This window comes from Mobula birostris, chromosome 6, assembly GCF_030028105.1.
Source record: "Mobula birostris isolate sMobBir1 chromosome 6, sMobBir1.hap1, whole genome shotgun sequence".
Taxonomy (NCBI): domain Eukaryota; kingdom Metazoa; phylum Chordata; class Chondrichthyes; order Myliobatiformes; family Myliobatidae; genus Mobula; species Mobula birostris.
Genome location: NC_092375.1, coordinates 48,430,517 through 48,456,253, shown reverse-complemented (window position 1 = coordinate 48,456,253; position 25,737 = coordinate 48,430,517). Strand labels below are relative to the sequence as shown.

Sequence of the window (25,737 nt, the reverse complement as noted above, 5' to 3'; positions counted from 1 at the left end):
GCTAGTTCAGTGGAGTGATGGCACTCTTCCCCCTCTCTGTCAAAAGCTCAACGCAGGGTTTAAGAATATAATCTAGGTCGATACTTCAGTGTGATTTGCAGGTTATGTTATTTAGGATCATTCTCTAAAACAAAAATCCTACCAAACTTCAAATACTAAACAAGAGAAAATCTGCAGATGCTGGAAATCCAAGCAACACACAGAGAATGCTGGAGGAACTCAGCAGGCCAGGCAGCATCTATGGAAAAGAGTACAGTCGACATTTTGGGCTGAGACCCTTCAGCAGGACTCAAATACTATTCAAGCAAGTGCAGAAGTATTCTTTAAGAACCTTGGCTTTGAGGAGTGATGTAGAATGGAGAGATGTAGGGATATGAGTACATACAGTAATTTGCAAAAAGTCTTAGGCACATACATATAGCTAGGGTGTCCAAGACTTTTGCATAGTACTGTATTTGTCAAAATGGAGTGGAGAGCGAGTTTGTAAATCTGGCAGGAGAAAAGGATGTTCAAAATGGTGAGAGTGGATCGCCACAGGAAGTATGTGGGGTAGATGACAGAGAAGGAGTGCCAGGATGGGGGGGGGGGAGGGTGGGCGGAGGGGATGGCAGAGGTGCAGATACACCCAGCCCTGAGACACCAGGCAAGGTCGTTTGAGTCCAGACAATTGGTTTATTTACCATTACAGAATGTCCTTCTCATGCTTCCCTCTCCCTTCTCTTTTTCCCAGCCATGATTCCCCTCTCCCTGCCCCCTTCCCACTCTCAGTCCACAAAAGGGACCCACATCAGAATCAGGCTTATCGTCACTCACATATGTCATGAGATTTGTTTTTTTTTGTGCCAGCAGTACAGTGCAATAAATAAATTACTACAGCTCTACGCAAAAGTATAGGGAGCCTTTTCTGATGGCTGCCGGTGAGTAGTGTTGCTCCACAGGGGTCAGTGTTAGGACTGTTTCTTCTTATGTTACATGTCAATGATTTGGATGATGGAATTGATGGCTTTGTTGCAAAATTTGCAGACGACATGCAGATAGGTGGAGAGGCAGATAGTTTTGAGGAAGAAGAGAGGCTACAGAAGGGCTTAGCCAGATTAGGAGAATTGGCAAAGAAATGGCAGATAGAACACAGTGTCAGGAAGTGAATGGTCATGCACTTTGATAGAAGGAACGAAAGGGTTAGTGTTGTTAGTTCAGGTAGATACCATGAACAGCAGGGAAGATTGGGTCACAGGGTCTGTTTCTGTGTTGTATCTCTATACCACTTCATAATCTTGTTCCTTTTCATAACCAACTATGGCACCTTATTCTTTACGAATGAGCTTTTTTTTGTTCCCTATAAATCATGTTATGGCTGTGAAATGGTTTGGGAAATCTGAGAATGTGAAAAGGGCTAATTAAATGGAAGCCACTACTCTCTGGAACACAGAGATACAAGCTACACACACTCCAATGAGACCATGTGGAACTTGTGATCATTGAGCAGCTGCTGCATCACACCTTACTACAAGTATAAGTGGTGCAGAGAGTATACAGGGCACAGTGACCCTAGTACTCAACTAGGTTTATATAATGACAGGGCATAAAAAAGGCAAGTTTGCATTTCTGGATTTTAGCGGGGAAGAGAGTGGTACAGGTTGACCCATCAAGACTGGAGTTGAGGTATAATTCAACTTGCAAGAGATGATTTATGTTTTGAGTTCTCTTCTGCAAACAGCTAGGTTAATTTTTAAACCTAATTTTTGAGTTTCTGAGTTTGATTTCTTAAAACAACTTTGTTTCAGGAATAAGAAGTTACAAGAATATAAGAGTGTGAGCAGGGGTAGGCCATTTGGCCCATCAAACCTGTTTCGCTGTGCAATATTATCATGGCTGATCTGGCCATCGACTCAGTTCCATCTACCTGCCTTTTCCCCATAACCCTTAATTCCTCTGCAATGCAACAATCTATGCCTTGAGTACATTTAATGGGGCAGCCTGGGAAGAAATACCACGGATTCACTACTCTCAGGGAAAAGCAGTTTCTCCTCTCCTCCACCCTAAACCTATTTTCCTGAATTTTGAGGCTGTATACTCTAGATCTAGACTCACCTACCAGTGGAAACAACTTCCCTGCCTCTTTCTTACCTACCCCTAAAGGATTTTATACATTTCTATAAAATCCCCTCTCATTCTTCTGAATTCCAGTGCATATAGTCCCAAGTGGCTCAATTCCTCCTCAGAGGCTATCTCCCGCTCCACTTCTCCAGAATTAGTTCAGTAACCTCACCTGCACAGTATCCAAAGCCAGTACATCTTTCCTCCAGTAAGAAGGCAGAACATCACAGCACAGTACAGTGCAGGCCCTTTCACCCATGAAGCCGACATTTTAACTGACTCTAAGGTCAATCTAGTCCTTCCTTCCCACACAGTCCTAATCATTTTTCATCTATGTACCTAAGAAATGCCCCTAACGTATCTGTCTCTACCACTGACCCCTAGCATGGTGTTTCTGCTTCTGCTTGGTACTGCGCAAGCACTGCCAGACGGCTGTTATAGCGCGCAGTTGGTGTGAACGGCGTGGGAGTTACATTGTAAAATAAGCTTTCTTGACAAGATCCCCTAAATCCATTTGATCAAGTCTATCTTAACTAGTAATTAATGTCAGAAATACTGGGCAGGTCTGGCGGCAGAAGATTCCACTCTCTTGTTGATCTTGGGTAGAGTGAGTACTGGTAGCAAATCTTATTGAATGAAGGAGTTTCCAATATGTGAGGTCCAGTTTGCTGTTGAGTTGAACAGACCCTGTGACGAATTTGGATGTTTCATGGAGTGATGTTGTGAACTTCCTTGAAAATGAAAATTAACTGTAGTTTAATACGTCGGTTTTCAAGTGGTTCCCATTGAAGGTTAGAGAGCATATTGGTGACACTGGATATCCTGCTGTAATCGTTTAACACAAAGTGAGCAGCACGGCGTTTGATTTTTTCAATGGACTTCTTATTGTTAGCTTAATGGGGGTCCCATATGGCCGCGCAATACTCAAGCTTTGGATGGATGAGTGTCTTATATGCCATGTCCTTGACGGATTTACTACATGAGTGGAGGTTTCTTCTCAGGATACCCAGCATTTTATTTGCTTTGGCTGTAATCTGATTGATGTGGGATGCCCAGTTCAGATCCTTGCTAATTTCAACACCAAGATACAGGTGGTGGGTGACTGTTTCAAGAATCTGTCCATTCATGTTATATGTCGTGTTGGTTGGTTTAACTTTGTGACTGACATGCACAGCATAACATATAGATGAGTTGAAGGACATTTGCCATTGAGACTCTCATTGACATAATGAATGAATATCGTTTTGCAGCAGCTGAGCATCTTGGTCATTTTTTTTATCTCAGGGTAAATTATGCAATCATCTGCAAAAAGTCTGACTTTGGACTTGACCATATTTGGCAAGTCGTTGATGTAAATGAGAAGAAGTAAGGGTCCCAACACGGTCCCCTGGGGCACTCCGGCTGTTACTGGAGATTCAGGGGTCTCTGCCCCCTCAAGAAGCACACGTTGCTGTCTGTTGGTAAGGAACATGTTTAACCAATGTAGAAGGCTGTTGTTAATGCCCACATGTTCAAGCTTACGTAGCAATCTCTGGTTGGGGACTGTGTCAAATGCCTTATTGAAGTCAAGACTGATCAATGTGTTCCACACATTGACCACGTGCTGTGTAAAAACTTATCTCTGGCATCCCTCCTCCACTTTCCTCCAATAACCTTAAAACTGTACCCCCTTGTGTTTGCTTTTTCCCACCCTGGAAAGCAGTCTCTGGTTGTCCACTCCACCTGTGCCCCTTAACATCTTGTACACCTCCATTAAGTCACCTTTCATCCCCCTCCGATCCAAAGAGAAAAGCCCCAGCTTGTTCAGTCTGCACACAGTACTCCAGGTGTAGCTTCACCAGTACCCTGTACAGTTGCAGTATTACCTCCCTGCTCTCAAATTCAATCTCTCTAATGTTGAAGCCCAACATTCCACTTGCCTTTTGATAACCTATGGCACCTGCAGACCAACCTTTTGTAATTCACGCACAAGCACTCCCAAGTTCCTCTGCACAACAGCATGCTGCAATCCTTCCCTATTTAAATATTATATCTGATAATAATTTGCTATTATGCACTATATTATAGAAACATAGAAACATAGAAAATAGGTGCAGCAGTAGGCCATTTGGCCCTTCGAGCCTGCATCGCCATTTATTATGATCATGGCTGATCATCCAACTCAGAACCCCGCCCCAGCCTTCCCTCCATACCCCCTGACCCCCGTAGCCACAAGGGCCATATCTAACTCCCTCTTAAATATAGCCAATGAACTGGCCTCAACTGCTTCCTGTGGCAGAGAATTCCACAGATTCACCACTCTCCGTGTGAAGAAGTTTTTCCTAATCTCGGTCCTAAAAGGCTTCCCCTCTATCCTCAAACTGTGGCCCCTCGTTCTGAACTTCCCCAACATCGGGAACAATCTTCCTGCATCTAGCCTGTCCAATCCCTTTAGGATCTTATACGTTTCAATCAGATCCCCCCTCAATCTTCTAAATTCCAACGAGTACAAGCCCAGTTCATCCAGTCTTTCTTCATATGAAAGTCCTGCCATCCCAGGAATCAATCTGGTGAACCTTCTTTGTACTCCCTCTATGGCAAGGATGTCTTTCCTCAGATTAGGGGACCAAAACTGCACACAATACTCCAGGTGTGGTCTCACCAAGGCCTTGTACAACTGCAGTAGTACCTCCCTGCTCCTGTACTCGAATCCTCTCGCTATAAATGCCAGCATACCATTCGCCTTTTTCACCGCCTGCTGTACCTGCATGCCCGCTTTCAATGACTGGTGTATAATGACACCCAGGTCTCGTTGCACCTCCCCTTTTCCTAATCGGCCACCATTCAGATAATAATCTGTTTTCCTATTTTTGCCACCAAAGTGGATAACTTCACATTTATCCACATTAAATTGCATCTGCCATGAATTTGCCCACTCACCCAACCTATCCAAGTCACCCTGCATCCTCTTAGCATCCACCTCACAGCTAACACTGCCCCCCAGCTTTGTGTCATCCGCAAACTTGGAGATGCTGCATTTAATTCCCTCATCCAAGTCATTAATATATATTGTAAACAACTGGGGTCCCAGCACTGAGCCTTGCGGTACCCCACTAGTCACCGCCTGCCATTCTGAAAAGGTCCCATTTATTCCCACTCTTTGCTTCCTGTCTGCTAACCAACTCTCCACCCACACCAATACCTTACCCCCAATACCGTGTGCTTTAAGTTTGCACACTAATCTCCTGTGTGGGACCTTGTCAAAAGCCTTCTGAAAATCCAAATATACCACATCCACAGGTTCTCCCCTATCCACTCTACTAGTTACATCCTCAAAAAATTCTGTGAGATTCGTCAGACATGATTTTCCTTTCACAAATCCATGCTGACTTTGTCCGATCATTTCACCGCTTTCCAAATGTGCTGTTATCACATCCTTGATAACTGACTCCAGCAGTTTCCCCACCACCGACGTTAGGCTAACCGGTCTATAATTCCCCGGTTTCTCTCTCCCTCCTTTTTTAAAAAGTGGAGTTACATTAGCCACCCTCCAATCCTCAGGAACTAGTCCAGAATCTAACGAGTTTTGAAAAATTATCACTAATGCATCCACTATTTCTTGGGCTACTTCCTTAAGCACTCTGGGATGCAGACCATCTGGCCCTGGGGATTTATCTGCCTTTAATCCCTTCAATTTACCTAACACCACTTCCCTACTAACATGTATTTCGCTCAGTTCCTCCATCTCACTGGGCCCTCTGTCCCCTACTATTTCTGGAAGATTATTTATGTCCTCCTTAGTGAAGACAGAACCAAAGTAATTATTCAATTGGTCTGCATGTCCTTGCTCCCCATAATCAATTCACCTGTTTCTGTCTGCAGGGGACCTACATTTGTCTTTACCAGTCTTTTCCTTTTTACATATCTATAAAAGCTTTTACAGTCTGTTTTTATGTTCCCTGCCAGTTTTCTCTCATAATCTTTTTTCCCCTTCCTAATTAAGCCCTTTGTCCTCCTCTGCTGAACTCTGAATTTCTCCCAGTCCTCAGGTGAGCCACTTTCTCTGACTAATTTGTATGCTTCTTCTTTGGAATTGATACTATCCCTAATTTCTCTTGTCAGCCACGGGTGCACTGCCTTCCTTGATTTATTCTTTAGCCAAACTGGGATGAACAATTGTTGTAGTTCATCCATGCAACCTTTAAATGCTTGCCATTGCATATCCACCGTCAATCCTTTAAGTGTCATTTGCCAGTCTATCTTAGCTAAATCACGTCTCATACCTTCAAAGGATTCCAGTAAGTTTGTCGAACAGGACCTACCCTTCATGAACCGATGTGGTGTCTGCCTGATGCAACCACTTCTACCCAGAGGTTTTGTTACATCTTCCTTAACGATAGTTTCAAACATTTTCCTGACTATAGCCTATAGTTACCGCCTTTTGGCTTGGGACCTTCCCAGAGTCCAGAGAATTTTAGTAAATTATCACAAACCATCTATTATAACTTTCACCATTTCTTTCATCCCATCAGGACCGGGCGACTCATCTATCTTTAGGCCCACTAGTTTGCTACCTCTTTAGTGACAGTGATTGTATCGATGTTCTTCACCTCTCATCACATCCAGAACATCTCCCTTTGACATACTGGACATGTTCTCCGCTGTGAAAACTGACACAAGATAGTTGTTCAAGGCCTCAGCCATTTCCACATAAGCAAATATTAATTCCCCTTCTCATCTTATAAGGGGCCTACAGCATGTTCCTTGGGCCACCCTGCCCTGCTTTATATAATAATAAGTTTTTACTACTGGGTTTTATATTTTGTGCTGGTTTATTTTCATAATCTATCTTCCCTTCCATTATTGTTTACTTGGTGGTTCTTTTCCTAATCTTCTAGTTTCCTATCACTTTTGCTGACTTTGTATGCATGAGCTTTTAGCTTGATGCCTTCTTTCATTTCTCCAGTTATCCAAGTCTGGCTCTCTCCACCCTTACTGCTCTTGCTTTTAAATGGAATACAATTCTGTTCAGCACTATGAAAAATCTCCTTGAAAGTCTTCTACTGTTCCTCAACTGTCCCATCGGATAGTCTGTGTTCCCAGTCTATGCTAGCCTGTTCCTCACTCATCCTGCAGTGGTCTTCCAGTTTAGGAACAATAAGAGAGTATAATAAAGATTTTAGATCAAACTTCTGCACTCTCCATTTGTTTGAGAAATTCAATCATACTAAGATCACCCTTTCCCTAACTACAAGGTAATTCATTTTACTGTCAGATTGCACAGGACCAGATCTATGGTGAGCATATATAACATAAAACATAGAACATGATAGCTCAGGAACAGGTCATTCACCCATAGTGTTGTGCTAAACCAGCTAAAAAAGCAAATCAAAAACACCCAAATACTAATCCCTCCTACCAAAACCATGTCCATATCCCTCCATTTTCCTGACATGCCCGTGCCTATCCAAAAAGCCTTTAATGTATTTGCCTCTACCACCATACCAGACGGTGCATTCCATTCACCCATCACTCTGAGTTTAAAAAAAACGTCCCCCTTGAACCTACCCCCTCTCATCTTCAAAGCATGCCCTCTGGTATTAGACATTTCTACTCTGGGAAACAGATAGTCTCTGCCCACTCTATCTATGCCTTTCATAATCTTGTAAACCTCAACAGATCTCCCCTCAACCTCTGATGCTCCAGAGAAAACAACCCGTTTATCCAGCCTTTTGTGATAGCACACACCCTCTCAACCAGGCAGCATCCTGGTAAACCTCTTCTGCACCCTCTCCAAAGCCTCAACATCCTTCCTATAGTGGGGCAGCAGAACTGTACACAATACTCCGGATGTGGCCTAGCCAGAGCTTTATAAAGTTGCAACATAGCCTCCTGACTTTAAACTCAAAGCCTCCATAAATAAAAGCAAGCATTCCATTAGCCTTCTTAATCACCTGATCAGCCTGTGTAGCCACCTTCAAGGAGATGTAAACTTGAATCCCAAGATCTCTCTGCTCAGCAACACTGTTAAGGATTTTGCCCTTAACAGTGTACTGTCTCCTTGCATTTGCTCTACCAAGGTGCAACACCTCACATTTATCTGCGTTAAACATCATATGCCTCTTCTCAGCCCATATCTGCAACTGATATATATCGCGCCATTTTCTTTGCCAGTCTTCTACACTATCCACAACCCCATCAATCTTGGTATCATCCGCAAATTTACTAACCCACCCATCTACATTTTCATCCAGGTCATTTAAATACATCGCAAACTGCAGAGGTCCTAGCACAGGTCCCTGTGGAACTCCACTAACTACAGACCTCCAGCTCAAATAAGTCCTTTCGATCACTACCCTCTGTCTTCTATGCGCAAGCCAGTCTGAATCCAAACAGCCAATTCACGTCCTAATCTTCTGGATTATCATCCCATGAGGGACTTAGTCAAACGCCTCACTAAAATCCATGTAGACAACGTACACTGCCCTACCCTCATCAATCTCTCTCGACACTTTGTCAAAAAACTCAGTTAAGTTGGTAAGGCACAAGCTGCCCTGCACATAGCCATGCTGCCCCCCCCTCCCCTAATTACGCCGTGGGTTTCCAAATGCTCATATACCGTTCCCAAAGAATTTTCTCCAGCATTTTCTCTACAACTGACGTGAGACTCACCGGTCTATAGTTTCTAGGATTTTCCCTTGTTCCCCTCTTACATATCATGGATGGTCACACTAAATGTCCTACTCTCACATTCCCACTGTAAAACAGGAAGAGGTGCAGTGCCTGACTAACCACCATAAGTAAATGACCAGCTGGCAATGAACGTGTCCGTGGACATCAATGAGAGTGGGGTGGAGAGAATGGGGAAAACATTCCTACATTTCAGTTGAAGCGCTGCTGTGTAAAATGTTTTGCCCATGGGCTGTTGCGGCTGCCATCCAAACTGATAACGAGAGGAAATTGTCAGAATGACAGCAGGATTCAAGATAGCAAATTCTCTAATAAAACCTTTCAGGTTGACACTAAAAATTTAAATGTTTTCCATTAATTTGAAAACCAAAAGATGATTGAAAATCAGATTAATGGTGCGGTTCAGTGAAAGGTTATGAAGGAAACTTAACAAATGTTTGCAATATTCTATGGTGTTTTACTACACAATGATATCGCTCTCTTCAGCAAATTCTTTCTCTTTTGAATTTCATTCACCCAATTAATCAATTTTTGTACCTTACAGAAATATACCAGTATATTTAAAGCCAAGTCAGTTTGAAAATCTTTCCCACAGGGACTGGGTGTGGTTCTTGATCTCAAGATAACAGATAACGTCATTTGTTTCATCTTAGTTGATCAGTCCAAAAAACACCTACTGCAAAAATATTTTCATGCCCACTATTATCCATGTATTTTACTACTCATTTGCTACCCAGACTAAACTTGAATCAATGAAGGATGCTTGACTGTTGTGACAGAGCATGAATACTATCACCTCCTATAAAGGTCAATCAGTGACATAGGCAACAACAGGGCTTCGCTTCCAGATGAGCTCAAAGCCTTCTGTACTCGCTTTGTTCATCAAAACATGGAGGAACCATCTGAGCTCTCACAGATCCACTCCAATTTGCCTACTGGAGCAACAGGTTCACAGCAGGTACCAGCTTATTGACTTCTCACTCAACCCTGGAACAACTGAACAGCAAAGATGCATACATCAAGATGCTCTTTATCAACTACAGCTCAACATTCAATACCATCACCCCCTCAAAACTAAACAGTAAGCAATAAAAGGTATTGAGGCTAAGGTCTTGACCTTTTTGTGCAACTGGATCCACAATTTCCTCACTTGCAGATCCCAGTCATTTTGGATTAGCAACAACATCTCCTCCACAATTGCCATCAGCACAGGTGCACCACACGATTGAGTGCTTAGCTCTCTGCTCTACTCGTGTTACAGTTATGACTGTGTGGCTAAGCATAGTTCCAATGTCATATTCATGTTTGCTGACGACACCATTGTTGTAGATCAAATCAAAGGAGGTGAAAAATCAGCATATAGGAGGGAGATTGAAAATCTGGCTGAATGATGCCATAATATCAACCTTTTTCTCAATGTCAGAAAGATTAAGGAGCTGATTATTGACTTCACGAGAAGAAAACCAGAGGTCTATGAGCCAGTCCTTACTGGAGGGTCAGAGGTGGAGAGGGTTAGCACCTTTAAATTCCTTGGCGTTATTATTTTGGAGGACCTGTCCGGCCACACACAAGAGGAATTATGGAGAAAGTACAGCAGTGCCTCTACTTCATTTGGAGTTTACTGAGATTCAGCATGACATCTAAGCCTTTGAAAAACTTCTACAGATGTGTGGTGGAGAGTATATTGACTGGCTGCATCACAGCCTGGTATGAAAACACTAATGCCCTTAAATGGAAAATCCTACAAAAGTAGTGGATATGGCCCAGTCCATCACAAGTAAAGTCCTTCCCACTACTGAGTACATCTACATGAAATAGTGTTGCAGGAAAGCAGCATCCATCATCAGGGAACTCCGCCATCCAGGACATGCTCTCTTCTCGCTGCTGCCTTCAGGAAGGAAGTACAGGAGCCTCAGGACTCTCATTGTCAGGTTCAAGAACAGTTACTACCACTCAATGATCAGGCTCTTGAACCAAAGGAGATATCTTCACACATCTTCACTTACCTCATCTTTGAGATGTTCTCACAATCACCAGACTCACTTTCAAGGACTCTTCATCTCACCTTCTCTATACTTATGCTTATTTATTATTATTCTTTATTTTTGTATTTGTACAGTTTGTTGTCTTCTGCACTCTGTTTGACCACCCAAGTTGGGCAGTCTTTCATGGATTCTGTTATGGTTATTATACAAAGTTTCAAAGGTTTATTTATTATCAAAGCACGTATCCATATACAACTGAAATTCATCTTCTCCAGAGAGCCATGAAACCAAGAAAGGACACGAAAGTCATTCAGAGAGAAACATCAAACCAACCACACCACACACACACACACACAAAAAGAACAGATCCTGATCATCAATCCCCAAAGCTCCCCTTCACCTGCACAAAACGGAACAGGAACATCAACTCCCCCAAAAACCCTCCCCCGCACACAAAAACAGAATACAACAGAACATCAACACCCATACCCCTTCCTCTCACACAACAGAAAAGGAACAGGTGATAAAAAAACACAGATTTACTGAGTATGCCAACAAGAAAATAAATATCAGGGTTGTTAATGTACTTTGATAATAAGTTTGCTGAGAACTTCTTAAAAAATCATGAAAGGAATATGAAAAATGCTCGGGTTTTCATTCTTGCTGTATCCCTGAAACAGCCTTAACCACAAAGCATAATTTTGAATTCTCAGCCTTGGCACATAGCCTCTTCTTCTCCCGGGTCTACAACAGCCGACACAGGTAAGCACTCTGTCCCTTCTAATGCTGCTGCTCTTCTTGGATCTGACCTTGCACATCACATCACAGCCAAAGTATCTTCAGTGACAGCATTTCTTCCTGCCATCCCGTAATTAACTTCAATGCTTCCTAGACTCTCCCCTTGATCATTTCTTTCATCTTCCCACTGTTCCTGAAGGAAGTTGATAGCATATTTAAATATCTTGGTACATGTTAACTTGGGAGCAGATTCATGGATAAAGCCAGGGAAGCTGACAACACATGAGGAAACCAACTAGGACATACTATCTTTAAGAATTAACCACATCACACGAAGCTTCAACTACTGCACAGAGTCTTGTCATCTTTGGAAGTTTTCTGATGACTCTGCCATAGTTGGATGCATCAGCAAGGGAGATGAGGCTGAGTACAGGGCTACGGTAGGAAACTTTGTCACATGGTGTGAGCAGAATTATCTGCAGCTTAATGTGAAAAAGACTAAGGAGCTGGTGGTAGACCTGAGGAGAGCTAAGGTACCGGTGACCCCTATTTCCAGCCAGGGGGTCAGTGTGGACATGGTGGGGGATTACAAATACCTGGGGATACAAATTGACAATAAACTGGACTGGTCAAAGAACACTGAGGCTGTCTACAAGAAGGGCCAGAGCCGTCTCTATTTCCTGAGGAGACTTAAGTCCTTTAACATCTGCCGGACGATGCTGAGGATGTTCTACGAGTCTGTGGTGGCCAGTGCGATCATGTTTGCTGTTGTGTGCTGGGGCAGCAGGCTGAGGGTAGCAGACACCAACAGAATCAACAAAGTCATTCGTAAGGCCAGTGATGTTGTGGGGATGGAACTGGACTCTCTCACGGTGGTGTCTGAAAAGAGGATGCTGTCCAAGTTGCATGCCATCTTGGGCAATGTCTCCCATCCACTACATAATGTACTGGTTGGGCACAGGAGTACATTCAGCCAGAGACTCATTCCACCGAGATGCAACACAGAGCGTCATAGGAAGTCATTCCTGCCTGTGGCCATCAAACTTTACAACTCCTCCCTTGGAGGGTCAGACACCCTGAGTCAATAGGCTGGTCCTGGACTTATTTCCTGGCATAATTTACATATTACTATTTAAGTATTTATGGTTTTATTACTATTTAATTATTTATGGTGCAACTGTAACGAAAACCAATTTCCCCTGGGATCAATAAAGTATAACTATGACTGTAACTATGACTATTTACATAAATGCCAAGGTGGAGCAGAATTCATACCAGGAAACAGGGAAATGGGGGATCCATGAAAATATTTTCTTTGGCATTGGTTTTCACTGTGGAGGAGAATACAAATATCCTGATAGTAACAGTCTCACGTAGCATGAAAGAACCTGTAGAAATCCTAATGACCAAGGACGAGATATTGGAAAAATTTTGGGACTGAAGGGAGACAAGTCATAGTCATGAAATGAGAGTGGGGATCATGATAAGGGGCCGATCAAATCCTTGTCACTGTATTAATCTGGAAAGAACATCAACACCATTGATTAAGGCCTTAAAATATTGATTAAGATTTGTGCTTCCTCCTTTTTTCAAACTTCCTAATAGACATTATAGAGATTGGTTGTCAAAGATTTTTTTAAAAATAAGAGCACAATTTTAATTTATATCACAAAAATACCAAGTAGATAAAGCTGTGTTTTTACATAAATTATTCATAAATGTTAAACCTAGGTTAAGGCACTTGGTTAGGATTTATTTATTGAGAAACTTGAAGGTAAATATCTATGACCAAAAGCCTGGCCTAAGTCAAGTTTTGAGCAGGAATTGGAGAAGGGTGTTAAAAGAAGGACAGAATGGTATTTAGGCCCCAGATGGGCACAAGCAATGGCACCAATGATGAAGTGAAGAGTGCAGGATTGGAGGAGCATATATGGCTGGATTGTGGCAAGACCACAGAATGATTTAAACACTAGAATGAGAATTTTAAAACCTGTTGTGTTAGTGGACCACACTGGTGTAGCATGAATGAGGCTCTGTGCAAAGGTAAACACAGACAGTAGAATTTCAGATGACCTCAAGCTTTATGGGCCAAAACTCTACAGCTACATAAAATCTGAGATAAAAACAGGAAATGAAATATTTGGCTCCACATTATGGAAAGAGAAAAATGTCTCAAGCCCATGACTTAATTAGAGGGGTTGATTGAATGGTCATCCACCTGAAGTGAGCTCTATTTCTTTGCCATTTTGGGAAAAATTGAGACAATCAGAATTTTAATGTTTAAGGCCCCTCCCCAAGCCATTCCCACTTAGTAGGATTAGGTAAATGGATTCTCAAACAAGGGAAAATTACAGTGAATGAACCAATAAAACCATCATCCCAATGTGACACATGGAAGATCGTGGACTATTATGAATAAGAGGGAAGTATTAATTTTATTAACGTGTTCATTACCGCTAGCGGTCTCAGCTGTGTATCATAAAATGCACGCATCAGACGATTAAGAAATAGTTCCCTGAAATGTCAATTCTCTCGTTGCTGCCGCTGTCTCATTACATTGTGAGGAAAATCTGTTAACACTGTGTAATTGGAATAACTGGACATGTGGTATTGCCATGGTTACCTTAGCACTTTCAAAGGCTCTGCAGAATGGCATCAAGGATTATTTCTGATTGACAACAGTATTACAGAATGTGAATTATTTCTCCTCAGAACAAACAGAAGATCAAGGGAAACCACAACTTAAAACAATTAGAGTGTCGAACCTTTTGAGTACCAAAAGATCTATCAACACACAGGATATTGATTAGGGAAAAATAAACTTAAAATGAGGAAAACGCAGCTAACATGTGAACAGATACCGTTCTGAGTACATTACCATTATAGTTCTATGGAGAAAATGATCTTCCACTGCAGAAGAAATTACTCCAGCAGTCACACCAAAAGGTTAAAAACATATACTGCGGAGGCTTTACAGATCATGATGGACATGATACAATAAAACATTGAATCCAGAGAGATAGTTCTTGAAGTATGTTGGTTAATCATGTGACCAACAATCAGGATCGAAAAAGAATCAATCATACTGTGCTCTGCACAATTTGATAAATGCTTCCATTTTCATAAAGCCTATTTGTTATTGAGAAGTATCATGAAATTCATTGCTTGTTGTTTTAGGTTACACTCTGACTGTGTATGTACACGCCGGTACATAAGGAGGAGGGATGTAATGTGTTCATGCAATGCACAATTAGAGAAAATTGAGAAAAGCGAAGGTTAACAATTTCACTCTATGGTGACTTCTATTTTGCCCTGGTTTGTTCAGAATGCCTGTCATCTCAGAACAGGGCAATAGAAAATACATTAATAGCATTAATGTGTTAATACCCAACAAATATAATCTGAGTTACATTTTCCAATTAGTTTAAGGGTCTTGAAAACAGTATTTTGAGATTACTTTCATATAAATAATTAATTTTGGCACTCTAATGCACGTTTAAATTAATGGAAAATGACAAATTAATTCTGACATGCATTATACCCCAACATAAAACAATTTTATTTATCACTGCAGTAATTAAAAGTGAAGAGCACTATCAGAGGCATTTTAAACAAGTTTAACATCATGATTTGTACTTGCCATGCAAAACAAAAATTGCTGTTAAGTTACAAGCAATAGTTAATAATTTTTTTTTGGATCTTTAATTTAATTTTCTGTTGAAAATAACTGCTTCTCCCTACTATTCTTCCTTGCAGGGATTCACTATATGATTTCTTCAGAGCATCTAGGTGCCTAAACCTTGGGAAGAGAACTTGCAGCAAACTCACAGCGCATATTGCTCCAGGATTTTTTTTTATACTTCCTGGAATGGTTTCTGTTCTGGCTCAGTGGGTTTCACGATTAGCTGACCAATCTTTCCCATTCAGCTCACACTAAATGTAGAAGGAACTCAGCAAGACAGGCAGCAACTATGGAAGGGAATAAACAGTCAACATTTTGGACTGAATCAGTACTGCAGCTTATTAGGTCTTGCCATTGTTGAGGGTGGAAGTATTCTTGGAATGTTTTCCTTCCTTTAGCTACTTAATTGTCCACCACATTTACATGTGGTGGCACTACAAAGCTTTGATCTGATCTGTTGCTCGTGCGATTACTTGGCTCACTCTCCTGCATGCTGTTTAGCACACACCTAGTCCTGTATTGCGACTACGCTGGCACTTCATTTCTGGAAATGCCTGCTGCTGCTCCTGGCTTGCCTTTCCACTCTGCTCGTTGAACCAGAGTTGATCTCCAATCTTGACAATAATAGTAAAGTGAGGGATATGCCGGGCCACGAGATTACAGGTTGTGGTGGCGTACATTCCCTCTGTTGCTGTGGTCCACAGTGCAACTTGTATGCCTAGTTTTGAGATGCCAGCGGAGTTCTGAATCTAAAATGTTTAGCATGTTTGTAGTATGGAAATTGTAAAGGGAAGGATATGATGTGAAGATGGGACTGTGAATAAGTTGCTTCGACTAATGTATCATAAATGATGACAGATTTATTGGCCAGAAGTAAACTGCTGAGGATAAGACCAAATAAGTTTCTTTCTTGTGTTGGTTCATTCAGTGACTATTGCACAACCAATCTGGCAACCATGTTCTTCAAGACGTAGCACTAAGTATTCTGACATAACTGCAAGATAGTGCTAAAAGGCAATCTGGGTGATGGACACTGAAGTTCCCCATCCAGAATACACTTTTTACTTCTTACTTTCAATGTTTCTTCTAACTGCTAGCTTTTTGCCTAAATAAATGATGGCATCAATGACAGTGGACCAAAAGAGATCTACCCAGCCTAAAGCCTCTTTCCAGCACTTAGTCCATAGTCCTGCAGGTCACTTATCAAAGATGGGAATACATCCTAGTATTCTTCAAATACAATGAGACCTTTTGACTTTGCTATCTTTTCCAGACCTCGGCCAACCTCCTGCTGAAATCCTTTCCCCTCATTTCTGTGAAAGTAACCCTTCCGTTAAGGAAACGGATCTTTCCTATTTGCTTCATCTGGGTTCTTCATCATTTTGTACATCTCACTGAAGACACCCTTCAGCCTCTTGTGTTCAAAATAAACAACCCCATCCTCTCTCACTTTTGCTCAACATTTTTTTTATTCCAGGCAACATCTTCATAAGTCCCGGGCAATCAAATTGTATCCAGTACACAAACTGGACTCTAATTAATGTAGTATAAATTTCTACCATATAGAGGCTGCTCCCTTATTCCACACCATTGTTAATAAAAATGAACATGCCATTTGCCTATTTAAATACATTATTAACCAATTTTGTTACCTTTAAGGATTGGTGGACATACACCAAGGTCATACTGTTTGTCCATAACTCTCAATATCTTCCTAGTGTTTATTCCTATGTGTTATTGTTCCTCCTGCATGCATTACTCCAGTCTTCTCAGAACTGACTTCCAACTTGCTTCCCAACTTACAGCTCAATTTACTTACTGTCTGTTAAGCCACCAGCATCTAGGGCAGCTACGAAGGTCGTCCATCACCGGCCGTGTTCAGGGCTTCCTTCATCATGTCAATAACTTCCTCTCGGCTTTTACTACTGTCCGTCTTGCAAGTCCCGGGTGGAAGCTCAGGAATACTATCGCACTCAGATGCAGAAGGATTCTTTGTGGCTGTTTTACCAGTCAGGGTTGTTTATCCCTGAGCTGAAACCCTGAATCTGGAGGAATGGTGGACCACTCTTAGTCTGTCCTCTACCCTTTGGCTTTTGGCAGTGTCACCCGTGCCAGACAAGCCAGAGCATAAAGCCCTGACTCCAGCCAACATAGCTCTCCAGGTCACCAAAGCACACAAGTCTCCAAACTGCGACAAGGTGGTCCTCCTGGAGATTCAGCCCAACTAATCGAGTAACTATTTTTCAATATTTAAAACATTTCCCTTCCTTATCAACCACATAAATTGTCTGCATCATCTGCACATTACTTTATAATGTCCTTTATATCGAGGTCTAAGTCAATGATACATATTGGAAAAGCATGTAACTAAGTATTGAAGCTAAGGACCCTCACTGATAACAGCCTTCCAGTCTATAAAATACCCATTCAAAAAGCTTCCTGCCACTGAGCCAGATTTGGATTCAACCCCTGTCACTTCCTTGGATTCCATGGGCTACTAAGGTTTTCTTTAATCAGTATGCTGAATGGGACCTTAACAAAAGCTTTACCAAAGATTCATCTCGACTGCAGCAAATGCATTGTATAATTGCCTCCTCAATCAAGTTAGTCAGACTCAGCCTACCCTTAACAGGTCCGTGTTGACTCTCCTCGCTTACTCTGTGCTTTTCTAAACAGGTTTATTTTGTCTCTTGATATTCATCCCAATAAACCAGTGGTCCCCAACCACTGGGCCGCAGACCGGTACCGGCCACAAAGCATGTGCTACCAGGCCATTAGGAAATGATATGATTTGGCGATCTGAAACAATATGAGTCAGCGGCACCTTTCCTCATTCCCTGTCACGTACTGTTGAACTTGAACACCCCCCCTCCCCTGTCAGCTGGTCCGCAAGAACATTGTCAATACTAAACCAGTCCGCGGTGTCAAAGAGGTTGGGGACCCCTGCAATAAATCATCCACCAGTTAAGCTAAGTATCCTGTAATTGTTTGGTTTATGTTCCACCCTCGCAAGTACACTTCATATTCCTTATGTGAACAGCTATAGACTGCTATTAGTCCTTCATATGCTTCATTACCTTCCTACAATCCTTTGCTACTTCCTTTCCAGTGCCTCAGCGCTCTTTCTGCAGAATTATATTATTTTTAATCATTCCCCTCATTACTCCAATCTCCAGATTTGGGGAACTCAACCTTTAGCTTTTTTTGTTTGCCCCAGATGGAATAGAGGGTTCAGGCTGAACTAGAATATAAGCGAAGATAACAATTTAATGATTCTAGAAAATGCTGTTAAATGACATTCAGGGGGAACAGAATGGAATAAAGGCAGAAAGAGCCCCTCATACTTGATTCTACTGATATTTTCAAATTGTTTAAAGTCTTTTGAAAAGGTTGCCTTTGCACTGACTGTGACTACAAGGTTTGGACACACAGAAAGCCCCATAAAACCACAATCAGATAAAATGCCAGAGAAACCGTTTTTTTTTAATGTTGGTTGAAGGATGGATGTCGTGTAGATAATATGAGATTTCTTCAGAAATGTGATTTCTTTTTACTTCGGAGAGGACTGACAGTAACTCAGTTTAATGTACTTTGGCATTTCGGTTCATCACTGTTCTGAGTGCCAGGCTAGATTGAGTGCTTTTGTCTGAAATTTGGCCCAAATATACACCCTTAATACTAGCAGATAGCATCACCACTGAAACTTCTATTTGTAGATCATAAATTTCCCTTCACACACCATCTTCCAAAGTTACAGAACAAGTGAAACCAGTGGTAAGGGCCCATTTAAGCCACATGCAAAAGTCTCAGTTTTGCGGTACCAGAAATGTTTCTACTCCTGCAAAAGCTTAAGTGGGAAATCTACAACATCACCACATGGTTGAATTCCCTCAACCAATTGCAGTATAATGTAAAAATAAGATTTTAATACAGTATTTGTTTTATTTGCCCCTACCTCTCTGGCCGCTCTCTCCCCTGCCTGCACTGCACCTTCCATGTACCCACTCCATTCAGTGGCCGTCTCCGTGCCAGCAAAGTAGATCTTCTGAAATGGCTCTCTCAGGATCCTTCAAAGACAAGATTATTCATTAATAACGTGGGTTAGAAATCAAAACAGTAGATAGTTAATCAATTGAAATGTACATGAATAAAAGCATGTCAATGCAAACAAGTATTTGTAACTGGTCATACATATTGGTGCAAACTTTTCAAAGTGCTTCCCCATTCCTATGCTCCACAGGAGAAAAACAAAGAACCTTGTAATTTCTTGCCACTCAACAGCAATGTCACTCAGATAAGAAAGCCCATTGGCAACTTTAATTTATCTATTCAGTTTCTTCTCTTTTGGTTCATAAACAATTCAAGGAACGTTGTTTGAACCATCCTGTGTTCAGATGGAGTAACTCCTTTCCAAGTTTGATCACACTGTATAAAGAACTGCCTCACATCAGCTCCAAGGTTATTTTGAAAGAAAGTTCACATACTACTAAGCATCTTAAAAGAGTAACCAGATGAATCTTTTCCATCTCATTCACCATCATCTCTCTGTACAAGATCTCCTCTGAAACGTATTCACTGTAAACTAAACCAAATCAAGTGCAATCTTAACCTAATCCTTCCTCAATTCAGACTGTAAGAGATCTAGTAGCACTGCCTCCACTGTTTGAATGCCCCACTTGTTTCATTGCAAAGGGTTGGAGTTTAAAAATAGGGAGATTTTCTTGCAATTGTACAGGGCATTGGGGAGACCTGACCTGGAATTCTGTGTGTTGTATTGGCCCATTTACCTAAATAAAACAAAATATTGGATGCAGTACAAAGGAGATTCATCAAGCTAATTTCTGGGATGACAGGGTTATCCTATTGAGAGAGACTAGATGGATTGGGCAGGTATTCCTTGGAATTTAGAAGAATAAGTGGTGATCTTATTCAAAAATATTAGATCTTAACTGAACATATCAGGGTGGATGCTGAGGTAAGTTATTTAGTTGGGGAGGTTTGAATATAGGAACAAAACGACGAGAAAAGGGCTGGTCATTTAAAACTGACATGCATAAAATTTCTTCTTGCGGAGGGTGGTAAATCTTTGCAACTCTCTCAGTGCTGGAGGAACTCAGCAGGTCAGACAGCATCTCTGGAAAGGAATTAGCAGTTGATGTTTTGGGCACAGACCGTTCATCAGGACTGGAAAAAAAGATGAGAAGTCAGAGTAAGGTGGGGGGAGGGGAGAAAGAAGTACAAGAAAGAAAGAAAGAAAGAAGTAGGTGACGGGGAAAACCAGGAGAAGGGGAGGGGGCAAAGTAAAGAGCTGGGAAGTTGACTCGTAAAAGAGATAAAAACAAAGCTGGAGGAGGAGGAATCTGATAGGAAAGGGTAGAAGACCAAGGAAGACAGGAAGGAGGAGGAGAACCAGAGGGGTGTGATGGACAGTTAAGGAAAAAGGTGAGATAGGGAAAAAGCAATGGGGCAGGATGAAGGGGGTCCGTTACCAGAAATTACTGGATAAAGTAGATGACCCCAACAGACTCAAAGGTGGTGTTGCCTCACCTGGAAGGACTGTTTGGGGCCCCGAATGGTAGGAAGGGAGGAGGGAGGAGGGACGAGGGAGGAGGCATAGGGGCAGGTGTGGCACTTGTTCCACTTACAGGGATAAGCAGACATCCCACCTCTCCCGGAAGTTCTGTGAGTCTCTTGCATATTGATAGTGGCTCCCTGACGCCCGGAAATTATATACAATATCCCGGAAATCGATTTTTTTGAGAGGTAGAGGGAGAGTAAGCATCCTGATTGGTTGCTCTTCGTGCTGAGAGTGGTGTCCAACCACTGGGCCGCGAGTCATCCATGTCAGCGCGGGAAGATCAACTCCTCGAGCTTGCAAATGACGATGTGCTGTAAAGTATGTTTGACATAACATCTTTGCCGGCATTCTGGATCAAAGACAAGGCTGAATATCCTGAGATAGCCACGGAAGCACTGAAAACGTTGCTTCCATTTCCAACATATCTCTGCGAAGTGAGGTTTTCCGCAATGAATGCAATGAAAACTAAATTGCGGAATAGACTGGACATAAGGAACCCCCTTCGAGTATCGCTGTCTCCCATCACCCCTCGATAGGATCGTGTTGTTGCAGGAAAACAAGCCCAGGGCTCCCACTGATTCAGCGATATTGGTGTGTTGCAATGATTTAGTATGTTCATACAAGGAAAATATGCGCTGTGTGTTTAATATCCAAATGTTACTTAAAACACTATGCTGCTATTGACTTATAATTGACTTATCACTATATTCATGCGAGGAAAATATATGCTGTGTGTTTAGTATTAAGTTCATTAGATAAACCCTTTTAGAAATGAAATTGAGTGTATTAGCCACTTATAAGTGACTTATAGTTGACTTATCACCTATATTCCGGTAGTGATTAACACCCCCGCCCCCGGTCAGCCGGTCCGCCTGCAAGAATATTGTCAATATTAAACCAGTCCGCAGTGCAAAAAAGGTTGGGGACCCCTGCTAAGTAGACTTATCAGTTTTCTCTGTGGGCGGGCTTTACAGTCGACCTCAAAAATAATGAGTGTTGCTCGCTGCACTGTTTGCAACAGTGACTTTTCTATTGCCCATGGTGGGTTAAAATGTAAAAGACATGTTGAGGTGAGTCTAAAAACGCAGACACGAGGAATTCTGCAGATGCTGAAAATTCAAGCAACACACATCAAAGTTGCTGGTGAATGCAGCAGGCCAGGCAGCATCTCTGGGAAGAGGTACAGTCGACGTTTCAGGCCGAGACCCTTCGTCAGGACTAACTGAAGGAAGAGCTAGTGAGAGATTTGAAAGTGGGAGGAGGAGGGGGAGATCCAAAATGATAGGAGAAGACAGGAGGGGGAGGGATGGAGCCAGGAGCTGGACAGTTGATTGGCAAAAGGGATATGAGAGGATCATGGGACAGGAGGCCCAGGGAGAAGGGAAGGGGGGGGAACCCAGAGGATGGGCAAGGGGTATAATCAGAGGGACAGAGGGAGAAAAAGGAGAGTGAGAGAAAGAATGTGTGTATATAAATAAATAATGGATGGGGTACGATGGGGAGGTGGGGCATTAGCAGAAGTTTGAGAAGTCAATGTTCATGCCATCAGGTTGGAGGCTACCCAGACGGAATATAAGGTGTTGTTCCTCCAACCTGAGTGTTACGCAGACGGAATATAAGGTGTTGTTCCTCCAACCTGAGTGTGGCTTCATCTTTACAGTAGAGGAGGCCGTGGATAGACATATTAGAATGGGAATGGGATGTGGAATTAAAATGTGTGGCCACTGGGAGATCCTGCTTTCTCTGGCAGACGGAGCGTAGGTGTGCAGCGAAACGGTCTCCCAGCCTGTGTCGGGTCTCGCCAATATATAGAAGGCCACATAGGGAGCACCAGACGCAGTATATCACCCCAGCCGACTCACAGGTGAAGTGTTGCCTCACCAGGAAGGGCTGCCTGGGGCCCTGAATGACGGTAAGGGAGGAAGTGTAAGGGTATGTGTAGCACTTGTTCTGCTTACAAGGATAAGTGCCAGGAGGGAGATCAGTGGGGAGGGATGGGGGGGACGAATGGACAAGGGAGTCACGTAGGGAGAGATCCCTGTGGAAAGCAGAGGTGGGGGAAGGGAAAGATGTGCTTAGTGGCGGGATCCTGTTGGAGGTGGTGGAAGTTATGGAGAATAATATGGCAGAAGTTATGGAGGGCGACTCCCTTGTCCATGATAATATAAGTACATATTTTAATGTCACATTTTCTGCATATACCCAACTTGGTTTACAAATTAGACAAAATCACTGAACAAAGTATTACATACACCCTTGGAGGTCGACGGGGTGTGGGGGATATGGGGTTGCGGGGGGCGGGGTTGCTACCTCCCTGAAGTGAGTTTCTGTAGGGTGGGATGTCTGGATAAGTACCAGGAGGGAGATCAGTGGGGAGGAATGAGTGGACAAGGGAGTGATCCCTGAATAAAGTGGAAAGTTGCAGGGGGGGTAAAATGTGCTTGGTGGTGGGATCCCATTGGAGATGGCAGAAGTTACAGAGAATTATGTGCTGAATGCGTAGGTTAATGTGGTGGTAGGTGAGGACAAAAGGAACCCTATCCCTGGTATTGCAGCCAGACGGCAGGGCAAGGGTAGGTATACATGAAATGGAAGGGGTGCAGCTGAAGGCAGCATTGATGGTGGAGGAAGGACAGCACCTTTATTTGAAGGAGGAGGACATCTCATTAGTTCTGGAATGAAAAGGTTCATCCTGAGAGTAGATGCAGTGGAGACAGAGGAATTGAGAGAAGGGGATGGCATTTTCACAGGTAACAAGATCGGAAAAGGTATAGTCCAAGTAGCTGTGAGAATCAGTAGATTTATAAAAGATGTCAGTAGATAAGCTGTCTCCAGAGATAGAGACTGAGAGATCGAGAAAGGGGAGGGAAGTGTCAGAAATGGACTAGGTAAATTTGAAGACAGGGTGGAAGTTGGAGGCAAAGTTGATGAATTTGATGAGCTCGGCATGGGTGCAGGAAGCAGCACCAATGCAGTCGTCGATGTAGCAAAGTCCACCCTGCCCTGGTGGTGCTCCTCCTTGACTTTCTTCCATGGTTTTCTACCCTCTCCTATCAGATATCCTGTCCTCCCTCCTTTTATCTCTTTCACCAGTCAACTTCCCAGCTTGTTACTTCATCCCCATCCCCTGGTTTCACCTATCACCTACCACCCTGTATTTCTTCCTCCCCCTCCCCAACCCTCTTATTCTGACCTCATCTTTTTTTCCCCCAGTCCTGATGAAGGGTCTCTGCCTGAATTATTGACTCTTTATTGCTTTTCATAGATGCTGCCTGACCTCCTGGGTTCCTCCAGCATTGGGTGTGTCTTGCCTTGGATTTGCATCTGCAGATTTTCTTGTGTTTGTGTCCCTTGTCTTTGCAACTTTCAGCCCTGTCAGGTGATGGAACCTGGATCATGAGAAGAATTCAAAATGGAAGTGTTTAGATCATTGGAAGGATTGAAGAATAGAGGGGTATGGGAAATGGCACAGAAGCTGAGGCTACAGATAGACCATGATCATATTAAATGACAGGGCAGGCCTGAGGGGCTATTTTCCTGTGTGCTTGGAACCACAGCAAGATATGCTACAACTGGTGAACTGCATAGTCTAAAAATAACCTCTTTCTTAAATATACAAGTTTGCTTTCACTGGATAAAGTCAAAAACTTGAATCCTTAGACATTTAATTCTGCTTTAAAGTAAGCGTAGGAAAAATAGAAGGAGCAGAGGAACAAAGGGATCCTTGCACCTGCTCCCTCTTTCATAGAGATCGTGGACAGAACTACTAAATATATTCCCTTGATTTCCCTAAGAGTCCAAGCATTCATTGGTCCCATCTTTGAAAACATCGAATGACTGATCTACCACAGCACTCCAAATTACAGAATGTGATCTGAATTCATTCACTTGTCAGCAAGTGTTCAACAGCTGACAGAGGTGATAACTTTATTGCACTTACTTGCCGTACTGCGTCATAATTCCTGGAGGGAAGTATGCAGTGTAACATCCACCTGAATACTGCTCTTCACACCAGTTCTTCTCTTCATAATGGACAGGCTAGATAAAAGACAAAGACAGAATATGTGCAGTTCTGTGACACATTACAACTTGTTGACATTGAGCCAGTTATATGGAAAATAATATGTGGACCTTAAAAGAGGCGCTGTGGGGGGAACTGTAGACCAGAGATCTGTGGGAATTGTGGGCTTGTTCCGAATCCGTCCCCTCAGATGAAGATAAACAATCCAGAAAAGAAGTCAATGATGGAGCACATGAACATGAGAGTGGAGAACGGAAGCAGAGCTAATGAGGAAGGGGTTATGAGTATGACTGAAAACCAATAGAATGCTTCAAATATTCCACTAAAAGACAGCTGTAGTATGGACCCATTCAAGTTCCTACAGCTATGTCTTTTCTCGAGGCCACATTTAATCATTTTTCTACTCTTTGGTTCATTCTCCCTCCTTCCAGCCAGAGCCTGGTCTTCACCAGATGCACCGTCCCTTCCCCCTCTGGATGGTACTCTGAAGGGACCATTCCCTTGGTGACTTCCTACCCACTTGACCATCTCTACCAACCATTGGCACTTGCGATATTCGTTGCTCATAATGTTTCTTCAACAGCAGAGAAACCATGTGCAATTTGGGTGACTTCTTTGCAAACCATCTTTGTTTCTAACTGCTTATCACTTTAATTCTCTATCTCACTCCCAATCTGACTTATCTCCATCTCACTCCCAATCTGACTCATCTCCATCTCACTGCCATTCTGACCAGTACAGGCCAACAAAATCTCCCAATGAGGCCAACAGACCTGAAGAGAAATATCTAATTTTTAAAGCAGTACTTCGCAGCCAGAACCATGATCAAATTCAACACTTTCAGTTCTGCTGTAAGGTGATCCTGTAATATCAACTCTATTTTCCCCTCTCCACAGACATTGCCTGTAAGTCATTTCCAATATTCTCCTACAACAACAAACAATCTGCTACTGGTATTCAGCTGGTT

At 42.6% G+C, this 25,737-nt stretch overlaps 1 protein-coding gene across 1 annotated transcript in view; it reads right to left on the bottom strand.

Moving 5' to 3' along the window:
* mao (monoamine oxidase) overlaps positions 1–25,737 on the bottom strand; it is a 187,236-nt gene that overhangs the window by 4,858 nt on the left and 156,641 nt on the right. The window contains exons 12-13 of the mRNA XM_072260440.1: positions 24,690–24,787; positions 19,127–19,238 (exon numbers count right to left, since the gene is read on the bottom strand). Coding sequence (XP_072116541.1) covers positions 19,127–19,238; positions 24,690–24,787 — 210 coding nt within the window. The remainder of the gene's footprint in view (positions 1–19,126; positions 19,239–24,689; positions 24,788–25,737) is intronic.